The sequence below is a fragment of the Amblyomma mixtum genome, chromosome 4, assembly GCF_055824585.1.
Source record: "Amblyomma mixtum isolate Tamu chromosome 4, ASM5582458v1, whole genome shotgun sequence".
NCBI classification, from domain to species: Eukaryota; Metazoa; Arthropoda; class Arachnida; order Ixodida; family Ixodidae; genus Amblyomma; species Amblyomma mixtum.
This window is the reverse complement of record NC_143015.1, coordinates 131,329,494-131,341,603: the sequence shown is the minus strand read 5'-3', so window position 1 is coordinate 131,341,603 and position 12,110 is coordinate 131,329,494. Positions and strand designations below refer to the sequence as shown.

The 12,110-nt window shown below is 45.7% G+C and overlaps 1 protein-coding gene across 2 annotated transcripts in view; it reads left to right on the top strand.

Annotated features, from left to right (window-relative positions):
- oxt (Xylosyltransferase oxt) overlaps positions 1-12,110 on the top strand; it is a 34,533-nt gene extending 22,423 nt beyond the window's left edge. For both annotated transcript variants that reach the window (XM_089588022.1, XM_089588021.1), the window contains 4 exons: positions 864-1,040; positions 1,754-2,083; positions 3,422-3,694; positions 7,580-12,110. In XM_089588022.1, the coding sequence (XP_089444148.1) occupies positions 864-1,040; positions 1,754-2,083; positions 3,422-3,694; positions 7,580-8,092 (1,293 nt within the window). In that variant the 3' untranslated portion in view covers positions 8,093-12,110. The remainder of the gene's footprint in view (positions 1-863; positions 1,041-1,753; positions 2,084-3,421; positions 3,695-7,579) is intronic.

The window sequence follows — 12,110 nt, the reverse complement described above, 5'->3', positions numbered from 1 at the left end:
CGGCTTCCTCAAAAGTGCATGAATGCTGTACAGTTTGTCCAAAACAATAAAATTAACTTCAAGAGGGATTAATATTATTGCAATGAACAAACATTTTGCTTTTAATCTTTTTGAGGATAGAAAGAGGCCGCGACCGTCTGGAAGACGTTGAAATAACGAGCGTTAGCTGTTTGGTTTACTAGAATTCACCATATGACCGTGACGTCATCATTGGCACGCAGCAGGTGGTTGTTTCTACTATGGTGCTACAAGTCTCAATGCGAGATGGGCTGTTTTCTAGTTGCTGCCACAGATGGCGCTGTGAACTCAGGGTGGTAGCAGACCCCACGAAATCTCAAAACGCGATGAGTAGGAGCTAACACTCTTAAAACTTGTATGCCACATCAAGTTGGTGCGATATGATGGGAACCCTCGATGGCGATCGAGTTTGCCGTGCTGCAACGGCACAACCTCTTCGAGTTAAGCATCAATTGACAATCCTGAAGGGTCTTGACTCAATAACCTTTGAAAGTGCCCGTGTGACTGAGGTATAAGTTGCATCACGCCAGGTTTCAAGCACTTTCACCAGCCCGTTGGTACAGTCCTGGCGTAGACCTACCTAAGTCAGTTTTCAGTGGGATGCTTTAGTGCTTTAAAATAACTGCAGCCATAGATTAACTCAAGGTTTGCTCATACATCACATGTTGAGTACAGTGGGTTGCTTGAGCATCCAGTTTTGCTAACGAAGTAGTGTATGCTGAACCAGGGTGAATCCGGTGGAGGAAAAGTATGCCTACCCAGATTACACGGTGTGTGGAAGTCATAGGTGAGGTAGAGTCACGTTACAAACTGGCGCTTTTGTCTGTCTTCCCGATGACGCGCAGTCCTTCTTCCACACGGCGCTGCAGAACAGCGTCTTCTGCCACACAGTGGCCGACCAGAACCTGCGGCTGGTCAACTGGAAGCGGCGCCAGGGCTGCCAGTGCCAGCATCGGCACGTCGTCGACTGGTGCGGCTGCTCGCCCAACGTCTTCCGCCCGGACGACTGGCCCAGGATTCAGGTTGGGGCATCTTGGGTTACCAGCGCGCGCCAATTTCCAGGACGCAGTGCTCACTGCACTGGAGGCATTTTTATATTTTTTTTGCAGTGACTGCTGTTAATGGGATTGACATTCAGATCGGCATCATTGGTGTAGATATCTGCATAGTGATGGGAGGTCTGTCGCTCATGCCCCTAATTTTCTATGGCAGAAGTTTGGATTTTCCGCAAATCTGTAGCAAAAAATTCTCACTATCCTGCGGGAAACGTAATGTACTATATGTAACATAATGGAAATGTGACAAACAAATCTGTGTTTATTTTTTTAAAAATGCCTCGTATGCTCTAAATGTGTCTTCATTGAATCAAAAAGTAACTGTTGCAATTCAGTGTTAGGTAATGCTTTGTGCAGTCTTTTCACTTGAAGACTTAATAATAATAATAAGTCTTTTCACTGATAATGTAGAAACTTTCCTGTTATTGTGAATTTGTGCTTTTATTCTTGCCACCCCTTATGTAACACCCCTTTTAAGGGGCCTTTAAGGTAATAAAGTGAAATGAAATGAAATAAAGATATAAAGCTGCTTTCTCAACTGTTAAACCTCTAGTGAAGCAAAGGCCTGCTTATTTTTTTTATTATTATTAAAAATCACCGCAAGTTGAAAGTCAGGGAAGCTGACAGCTTCAATCTGAGTCCTTGCTCTGATTCTTTATGCGCGCTGTGTCTTGAACCAGGCGACCCGCGACCGTCCCGTCTTCTTTGCCCGGAAGTTCGAGTCGGCAGTGAGTCGCAGAGTCCTGGACCAAGTGGATGTGTGGATCTCGGAGTCACCGAGACTGCATCACGCGTCGACAGGTCCTGCTGTTCCGCCAGCTGGCTACTGGCAGAGTGAATACGACCGCAGACATGATGGCACGGCGGAGAAAGACGACAGCAAGCTGACCGTCTACGAGAGCTTGGCGAGGCTTGCCGACCGACACCTGAGCTCAATGTGTGCCGTCGTTCGCAACCGCACCCTGTCTATCAGTGCCGTCCAGCTGTACTTCTTTGGAGACCAATTTCAGGCAAGTTTTTTTCATGGAAGAGGATGTGAAGCACTTTCTGTCGGGTTTAAAGGGAAGCTGCAACGATTTTTTGAGAATTTGAGGTTATTCAAGAATTCGAATCTATCAAGCTTCTAGATAAACCATGCAAAGTATTTTTGCACTAGCATTTAAAATGGTCACATAATCGTCGATTAAAACTGCGATGATGTTCACACTTCTCCTCACTACGTTGGAGGCATGTGAGGAAACTCGGCAGTGACGTCATTGCTGCCGAAATTTCAGATGTCCGCTGCTTACGCCTGCATGCTGCTGTGCGTCATCAGATGGTGCCAAACAATGCACCGTGAGCTTCTCCTTCAATGGCATTGGTTTTCTTCCATGGAATAACCGTTTCTTCGCTGGAAACGTAGTGCCATCATATGGGACATCATTATCGGGGCCTCTGCCCGTTGCTGTGCGCTTCAGAGAAGCCTGAACACCGCCGCCGACTTTATTCGGCGATTACGCCACCATTTCAAACGCTAGATAGAGCAAAATGATTTCGCAGGCTTTACTTGCTCATTTCGCCCATTCGGCAACCTTGAATTCATCAAATTCTAAAACCGCTTCAGTTGCCCTTTAAGGCGTCATTGACGTCACGGGTCGTAACACTTCATTGTATCAAAATGGCCTGTGTAGAATATGAGGAAGAAATTGGGAGGCCAACGAAAAGGCTTTAAATTGAGGACACTGCAGTGAGCTATGAAAAGAGAAATGGTTAGGGTAATGTTGAGACCAGACGAGAGCAGTATGGCTCAGGAAACAGAAGGGTGTTAATGATATTCTAGCTGAATTCGAGAAAAGGAAATGGATGCGGGTAGGGCATGTGAAGAACAGACGACTGACGGTTCCTCACGGTAATGGAGTGGGTTCCAAGATAAGGCAAGCATTGCAGGAGACGGCAGAAAGTCATGTGGCCACATGAAATTGCAAAATTTGCAGGTGTAGGGCGTTCTTGGTCCTGCAGTGATTGTAGCGAGGCTGATGATGATAAGATGAAAATTGTGGTTATTTGGGTAGACATTAATAAGAAATTGAGAGAGAGCCTGAGCACTGCTTGTACAAAACAAATAGGATTGACATTATAAACAACGAGAACGGCGCAAAAAAGGACGAGACAAGAGAGAAGCACACAGGACCGAGCGCCTTCTTTCTTGTCTCATCCTTTATTGAGCAGTTATTGTTTTTTATAATGTTGTACCAACTAGCCCTCACCGCACTCTTCTAAATAGGATTGGTGTGATAGACAGTCACTAAGTATGCTGATGTAATATGCTCCTGATGGAGCTCAGTTTCATCTTTTGCCAATGTCAACAGGGGCTGTTGGTGTCGTACAAAGCCGGGGGCGACTCCTTCGAGGCACACCTCGCACCGCTAGAACGGTGGCAGCCTGGCAACCAGGGAACAGCTGCGGCTCCCGCTCTGGCTCGGCTCCGGCTCATCTCCGTGGGGACGGAGCACGACCCGAAGGAGCAGTTGCTGCGTGACTTTGCGCGGATTTTGGGACCGGATTCATCGCCGGGTGTCCTTCATTCGTGGGGTCCTGGCCAGGCGATCGCTGTTACCATCGTCTGGGTGGATCCGGCCAAAGTGAGTGATGTTTGTTTCTTAGGCACAAAAGTTCTCAAGCTGGATTCCTTGGAACTTCCTTCTAGCTAATAAGGGAGTAATTACTCATTGACGTCCACCCGAGCGCAGCCATACGGCTACAAAGGAAAGCTACAGTGGAACCTCGATTATACGTCCCCCGGTCATGCGACGACCCGCATTTTACGACGAATTTGTGTGGTCCCGGCAAAACCCCCATAGAGACAATGCATTAAAAACCTCGGTTATACGACGCAAATTTTAGAAGGACCCCGCTTCGTACGACGTCTGGCTCGTACCGTCCCTCAAAAAAGGTCGTCAGCAAACGCAGGCCGGGATGTACCGTATTTTCACGATTCTAAGCACCCCCCCCCCCCCCCCTATTTTTGGAAAAAAATTTCTGAAAAAAAACTTTACATGCGAATCTAAGCACCCCCTTTTTTGCGCGGAAGAGAGTGTTGCCGAAGCCGCCAAGTGCACTTGCTCTCTTTTTCGTCGAGCCTGTGCAGTCGGAGTCCCGAGGAGGCGCGGCCTGCGCGTTGTTGTTGTGACTGAGAGAAGGATGAAAAGGAAATTGCACGATCCTGCCTACTGGCTCGAGCCAAGCCACCACTGCTGCCAAGTGCAGATAGAGGAGAGTTGAAAGATCAGAGGAAAGATAAAGAGAAAAGATAAGACGAGCGTCGCAGCAACAAATGCGTCCGCCGGAGCGGACGCTGCTGAAAAAAACATAAGCGGGCGAGGCCGCGCTCGCCGAAGCGAGAACAGCGGCGTCCACGGCGCTTTTTGTGTTGCTGCGTTCCGACACTACAAGACAGATGGCGGCACAGAACTGTCTGCAGCTATTTTTCTTTTGAATGTTTCCTAAATAAAATGTTTTTTCTCGCGCCCGTTTCATCGAGAGATTTCGCCGCGAAAAGGGCGGCCGGGGGGGGGGGGGGGGGGGGGTCAGTTTAGATTTTTCGAATCTAAGCACCCCCTCTCACTTTGGGCATCGCGATCGGGAAAAAAGGGGGTGCTTAGAATCGAGTAAATACGGTAGGCACACTTTAGTCAGTCGATAACCGGTGCGCCTTAATCTTTCCACCTATCAAGAAAACCGCGCAAGCCCCTGCCCCGCTGCTCACGGCAGCCTCAACGTTCATTTTATCTTGTTTGTTGAAGACTAGCCCTCTGCCGGCAAAAATGTGCTGCATTTGTGTTCCGAAAAAAAAAAAATAAGATGACGGTGAAGTTCAGACGTTAAAAAATATCACGCTTGATTTTCGATTATACGACACCCGGATTATACGACGGTTTCGCGCGGTCCCCTGAACGTCGTATAATCGAGGTTCCACTGTATACAGCTTCCTCAGCTTCCGTCAATGAGTAATGACTCCCTTATTACAAATCTACTCCACCTTGGGGGATTCCCCTAAATATTTGGTCAACACTGTTCCCACTTCGAGCTATTGGTCAATTCGCTCTCGCCCTACCATAAGCTTGCCGTCCCGGTTAGCTCAATTGGTAGAGCGACTGCTCCGGTGTAGTGGTGGTACCGGGTTCGAACCCTGGACCAGGATGAATTTTTCTTTAACGACGAAGTTTCTGAGGAAGCTGTATAGCTTTCCTGTGTAGCCGTATGGCTGCGCTTGGGTGGATGTCAATGAGTAATTACTCCCTTATTACAAATCTACTCCACCTTGGGGGATTACCCTAAACATTTGGTCAACACTATTCCTTCTAGCTCTTTTGGATTCCATGGTCACCTGAATTCGCTGATGCCTCAACTCCCACCTTTGTGACTTTTCCACCTCATTTTGGGACTAGTCATACTGCAACTGCTTTTGGCAGACTGCTTCACTTGTACAGCCAGTCTTTAGTAATTGAACTGGAAGATTTTGAATTTGTAGAATTTAAAGGACAGTGCATCTGCATGTTCTTTGTTGCGTGCATATCGGGCAGGAAGGGTCAGAAACCAAGGCTTATGGGGTTTATCCGCACTTTTTAAAAGCCGTTGGGGTTCCTCCAAGACTAAAAAGGATTGAGAACCCCTGTGCTAATGTGCGTGTTCTGTCTGGCATGTTTAAAGGGACCGAAAACTGATCGAAATGTGACATGAGATTGTGACTGAAGTGTTTCATATTGTAAGAGCTGAGTGCTGCAATACCGAAAAAACAAGGATTTACATTTTTAATTTACCATTGGGAATTGCATAAAACAATCTGTTGCGACATCTTACATTTCAATGAAACCTTGCCATAATCGGAGTACATCCCACCACATGAACATATCTCAATCAAATATTGCTAATAAGTTGTTAAGTGCATAGTATTCTGACCATTCAGAAGTGGTCATCATATTTTATTATAGTTTACAGTCTCTCCGATGCAACCTTTGATGAAAAGCAATGCTTCCTTCATATTGTTGATGAAGTACTTTGATTTTTTTTTTGCTAGGTGAAACTACAATGTTTTGCATTTCTTGGTTGAAGCACTAACCACAGTCCACAAAAGCAGTAGTTGGCAAGGTGTGCATAGCTTTGGGTGTGTAAACTCAAATGGACGCTGCGCTATGCTAATGTTGTCTAATTGGTGTCAGCTGGAACTGTATTAGTTTTCAGTTAAATACTTTTACTGGCATGCAATCGCTATCACACTTGCTGGATCATGGTTTCCAGCATCGGGATGCATAGAAAGGCGTGCATCCATTGATCAAAAGGTTCTCGGTAAAGATCATCTACAGCGTTTCTAGCAAAACCATTATGGAATCGGCAACCTGTGACATTAAGTTTTTTGTTAAGCTGAAAAAAATTTGGTCGTTTAGATTCTCTTGAACTGTTTGTAGAGGTATTGTTACCTATGAGACTATGAGAAAGTGTTGGCTGTTACATGAGGCTGATCGGGGTTTGCACTAAATAAGTGAATAAAACTATCCATCTTTAATAGCATAATGCACACTAAGATACGACAAAAGAAAAAGCACATGTTGGCAACTAACTGATGCTACTAAGGGAAATTACCAGTAAATATTCATGCTTAAATTAAGATCTCTACATGGGTGACAGTGACTATGCTGAGGTTGAAAAAGCTTTGTGCTTGTGAACCAGCTCTAAAGAGGGACGCGGAGATGAAATCGCGATAATCTCAACAAAAAAATGAAAACAAATTTTCAAAAACAGCAGATTTGGTACCTATAAGGTCTTTTTTTATTACATCTCAGAAAGTTTTCCCCAAACACAGCACACTAGTGACTTTTAAAAATGTTTTTTTGATCGTAGGTAGCAAAGAACTGGCTTAAATCTTCTTGAAAATGGACGATTTTCAGATTTTCAAGCGTAATACTCTATCGCTCCATTTTTTCATTGCCGCACACCGCGCTCATGGGGGACACCCGAACCATGCTGTGAGCGAATAAGTACAAGGAAGGGGAGGGCGCGACCACCTAGCATTCTTTAACATGCATCGACATAACACTGCATGAGGGCTTTGTTTTGTCTTTTGCTGCTATTATCGAGATGTAGCTGACATATCGAGGATTCGATCCCATGACCTCTGTGCTCAGGAGCCTAGCACCATAGGCACTGGGTCAGCACTAACTCCCTACATTTTACAAATAAAAATGTGTCAGTAGAGTCATGAAAGGCCTAGCCCAGGTGTTGAATTTTATTAGAATAAAAGCTCAGTGGAGCTGTTCTAAGTGTTCCTTTAAGTGTAATGCATTTTGTATTGCATCACTGTTTTGAGTGCTAGGATGCAGGAACTATGGGGGAAGCACGTTCTTTGTTCTTTACAAGTATTGTTTCATTGCTCAACGCTGTCATAAACTCTACTTATTTCTGAGTTGCCTTGATTGGTCTCCTGTTCCTTTCCTCATGTAATTCTAATCATTCTGCTTGTTTAAATCCAGGTGGTTGCTGGATCATACGAAGTCCAGGTGGAACCAGGCCCACAGACGCTCTTCCACCGTCCCGAGTTCCGGAAGCCCCTGCGTCCAGGACCCTGGACCGTGCTTTTGTTCCACCACTGGTCGCTCATCGCCCAGATGCGCTTCCTGGTCTCCCCGCTTGCTTATCATGACGGCAAAAAGCTCGCCCTTCCCGAAACAGCCTCGCGCACAAACGGCGGCCCACAAGGTCCATACATAGGTCACGATCTCTCGAGGGTCGAGGAGCACCTTGGATACTCGCGGGAGACGCGTGACTCGCTCCGAGCGCAGGCGAACGAGGACGCACGGCTGGTTGGCAGAGACCTCGAGCGATGGGTCGATGCTCTGACGGCACAGTTCTGGACGTTTCGCGCAGCATGTGTCGTACGTTCCGAGTCAGTCCGCACATCGTGCGAGGCTCTAATGCCGTGCGAGGAGAGCGGGTGGAGCTCGTTCTGGCCCGATCCGACTGTAGAGGTCGCGGCTGGAACGTGAGGCTGTGCTGCCTAGGCCGCCCAATGACTAGGCCTAGGAAACCTAAGCCTAACGCTGCTGGAACGTGAGGCTGTGCTGCCTAGGCCTAGGAAACCTAAGCCTAACGCTGCCTAAGCCTAGCACTGTCTCATTAGTAGCGCCACATAGGTGGTGCTGCTACTGTTCATCTAACGCGAGTGCTGAGTTGCATGACTGCCGACGTTACGTTCCATTCTTGCGGCTTGCAAGTCGGTAGCGAGAGAAATGCCCAAGAGCAAAAAGGATCGGGGCAAACGATTAGACTTAGAGCAGCTGATGCACAGTTGTGGCAACTCTTACCTGAAACACAGGTTGCGGGGGCCGAAAAGAGTGCATGAAACTCCAGTGATTTGCTCTTTTGGTCCCTTGCATCTGGTGTTATAACTGTTTGCCATGAGTTAGTGTAGTTAATTGAGAGAAAAAAAAAAAAAGTGAACGGGACCAGCGTTTATAGTATGCATTCTTGATGTCTTTGGCCCCCCCCCCCCTCCTTCCCCATTTGCTTTGTGCTTCTTGTACATTATGAACCTACCAGCCGTTACTGAGAGTCTCCGAAACTGGCGTGCGCTGATGAGAATGAGAGTTTGGGATCTGAAAGATGCCATCATCTTTTCTCTTGTACATTTCAAGTGCCTGTTGATGGAAAAAGAATACAAACTCTGGTGGACTTCCATTCCAGCTCTGCCGCATTAAATCTTCTGACAGGGCCTCTTGGGTCGATACGCGGTGCGCAACATTTGAAAGCAGGCTCTCGTGGCAATTCGTGTATAACTACTTTATAATGTGGCTCAGGAAAGTGCGAGTGAAAGAAGGAAGAAAATGAGGCGGCAAGTTGCCTTGTAGTGCGTGGCCGAGCACTTGTGAAATGTAACCTTAATACTTTTCCCGGTTCTTCTTTGTTTCCTGGTGTCTATTTTAATATACTAAGTAAACTTTTTTCTCTAAGAAGGAAAACTCAAATCCACGGTCATTGTGGCCAGATGTTTATGGGAGCGGCGACCTCGCGGGAGACAGTTACGTGAACCTTTTTTCGGACGTAGCTGTAGCGTAAGAAAGGCGTTCACAGGCAAGGAACCATTACACAAGTATGGACATGTAAAGGGCACAAAAAGAAACGCACTATATAGACAAAGATGGACAGAGCGTCGACCATTCTTATGTAATGCATTCTTCCTTGTGCACTTAAGGGCACATTTCCCGGTTCTGCGGCATTGCTGGAATTGGTGTAGAAAAACAAAACAAGTGGCGCCCTCTGTGTGCAGCAAAACAAAGTAATGCTCGTACAGAATGCCACTCCTTGGGTTTGTAACATCCTTGGTGTACAAAACACTGCAGCGCAACTTAGAAAAACTCACTTTCATGCCACAGTGGCCGAGATGCAGTGTAGAAGATCCCGCAAACTGCTGTCTTAGAATTTCGCATTATACAAGCATAGTAACCGTCGGCCACAATTTTTTTAAGCCGCAGTTAAGCCTGAAAATGCAACTGAACTTTCCCAAAAGCTTGTTTTACGTGGACCTTTTCCCGGGAAGCAACTGTGCTAATATAGTTCTTAGTCCTCTTCACACTTGTGGATACTGTAGTTTAGTGCCAGCTTGTTCTCGCTGCATTCAATCCAATCAATCAATGTACACTTATTAGGAAAAGAAAAAGGAAACATTGTGCAAACATTTCGATGTGCACCTTCATGGGTGGAAGAATGCCACATTTTATACGCACATAACAATGAGACATTGCATTTTCTTTGCATTGGGACACAAATTTTCTTTCCAAGTTTGTAAAGTATCGCCGGATGTTTGAGGATATACTAACTGGCTACTGAAGTAGTGACTATTGTGGAGGTGCGAATAAGCAATATCAATACATCTCGTCATCTCAGTGATGAATTTGGCCCTTCAGGCAGTCAGGTCCAGTCCAGTGTGCTTTTGCACGTCATAAAAACAAAAAATTACAAATCAGGAACTTTTGCAGTTGACCGTTAGGTCACACTGACTAAATCTTTCTGTTGCAATTTGCTGCATCTACTCCATCCTAACAGTGGTCTTGCAGAATAGCTAGCTTGGCATCCTTTGAGCATCTGACCTCTTGGCTTGTATAGATGTGCGTTTGTTTAATAAGCTTCCATGAATCCATGACAGAGGTGCATTTTCCGTGCTGCATGTCACGTGGAAAGCGAACGTGCTGAAAGTGTAGTGAAAACCCATCTGGCCTTAAAGGGATACTGAAGCAAAATCTGAGAATTGAACAAAAAGGCTGAATATAGATTCTCGGAATGTGATTACACCGAAATCTAGTCGTCACTGCGCATATTTTTCAGCGGATGGTTTTATTTTCGATGTTTCATGAGCGCGCGCCAAGCCCTCCCGGTCGGCGCGAGGTGGAAAGCATGACGTCATGGCACCCTCCCGCGGCGACAAATATGGCGGCGCCCTTCGATGCATGAAACCTCGCTTCGGACTGGTTGCGTCATTGTTACTAGCTTCTTCAGCGCGTTCACTGGCCATAAATGGGCCACCAGTCTTTCGCTTCATCTGCTGTTGCACATAAGAAAACTTAAGAGTAATAAATTTGCTTTATTTTTTATTTAGAGTGATGATTCTGCCCCCTTTAGGCTAAGAGGGGTGTCGGTTTGTTGACAACAATGCTTCCCCTCCTAACCACCAGATGGCGCCACTAGTGTGAACATCGTCGGGCTTCTGTTTTAAAAGCGAGAATGCTAGAAATGGCACAAGGTTCGGACAAAGTAGCTGCATTTAGCGGACGTAAGCGTGCATAATGTTATGGTATGTAGACAGCATCGATTAACATTTTGACATATCTGTGTACGCCGTGAGCAGACAACAGACATAGAAAAGCCGCGAGTAGCGATGGCAATCGTGCTTCTGCGGGAACGGTGGGCGCGCGGGTGTTATGACGTCTAGTCGCAGCTTCCACAGGCGGCCACCAGGTGCAACGATACGGCAATAAATCGCGAAAAAAAGCATGTTATCCGCCTTTTTCGCTAAAATGCTTGTCATATTTATCAATTTTAGCAGTCAAGCTTTTGTTTACATGCAAAAGAGCAGCTTCAAAAGTTTGGTTCAGTATCCCTTTAAAGGAGTAAGGTGAGCTTGTGAGACAGTGATCAAAGGTGTGAACAGCAGTCACATAACACTTAAGTCGATCAATTTTTGCCGTCATTCATCACAGTTGTGTTCCTTTTTTTCTGTTCTGCTGGTCATTCATTGCAAGGCAGCTGCTTCACCAGAGCCTATTGCATAATCATTATCAACAGCTGGATCACTTTCACTGTACGAGAAAGGCCTCTGCTAATGCTATCCATTTGTTTGCATATTATTGTATGCTGAATACCGGATGCTCACTTTATGAACCTTTTTTTTTTCTTGTCTCGTTCCACTCCCTGACATATCAGCTTTGCTGGAGGTCGTCGTACTCTGATACTCGCATGAAGATACTGCTAATAACTCAAATTAAGAAGTCCGGACAGTGAGATTCGAACGTGCTGTGCTCCCACTACACTTTTAAGTAATAGTGTTTGTTGCCTTATTTCCTGACCCGCCTCTCAAGTGAGCCTTGATGTGAGCATTTTCAGCATATGTTAATGTTTTTGGAGATTGTGTCAGCCAAATATTGTTATCACTTTCATTGTTCCTAGCGTTGTTAACGGCAACAATGCAGTAGATGCTTGTACACTTCTGTTTTTTTTTTTTTTTTTTGCTTATTTCTGTTTCATGCTGAAGCTGGGGACGGTTCTGGGTCACTGCAATCCAAATTTGATCCCTTGGGGATGTGTGAAGTGAAATATGCATACTTTAAGGAGTCGCTTAATAGTAATAGTAGTAAGAAAGTAATTAATCATTGACATCCACCCAAGTGCAGCCATACGGCTACAAAGGAAAGCTATACAGCTTTCTCAGAAATTTCGCAGTTAAGGAGGGACACTGGTCTTGAAAAGAAAATTTTAATAATTTAGTCATAGTTATGAAATTTTCAGGGCACA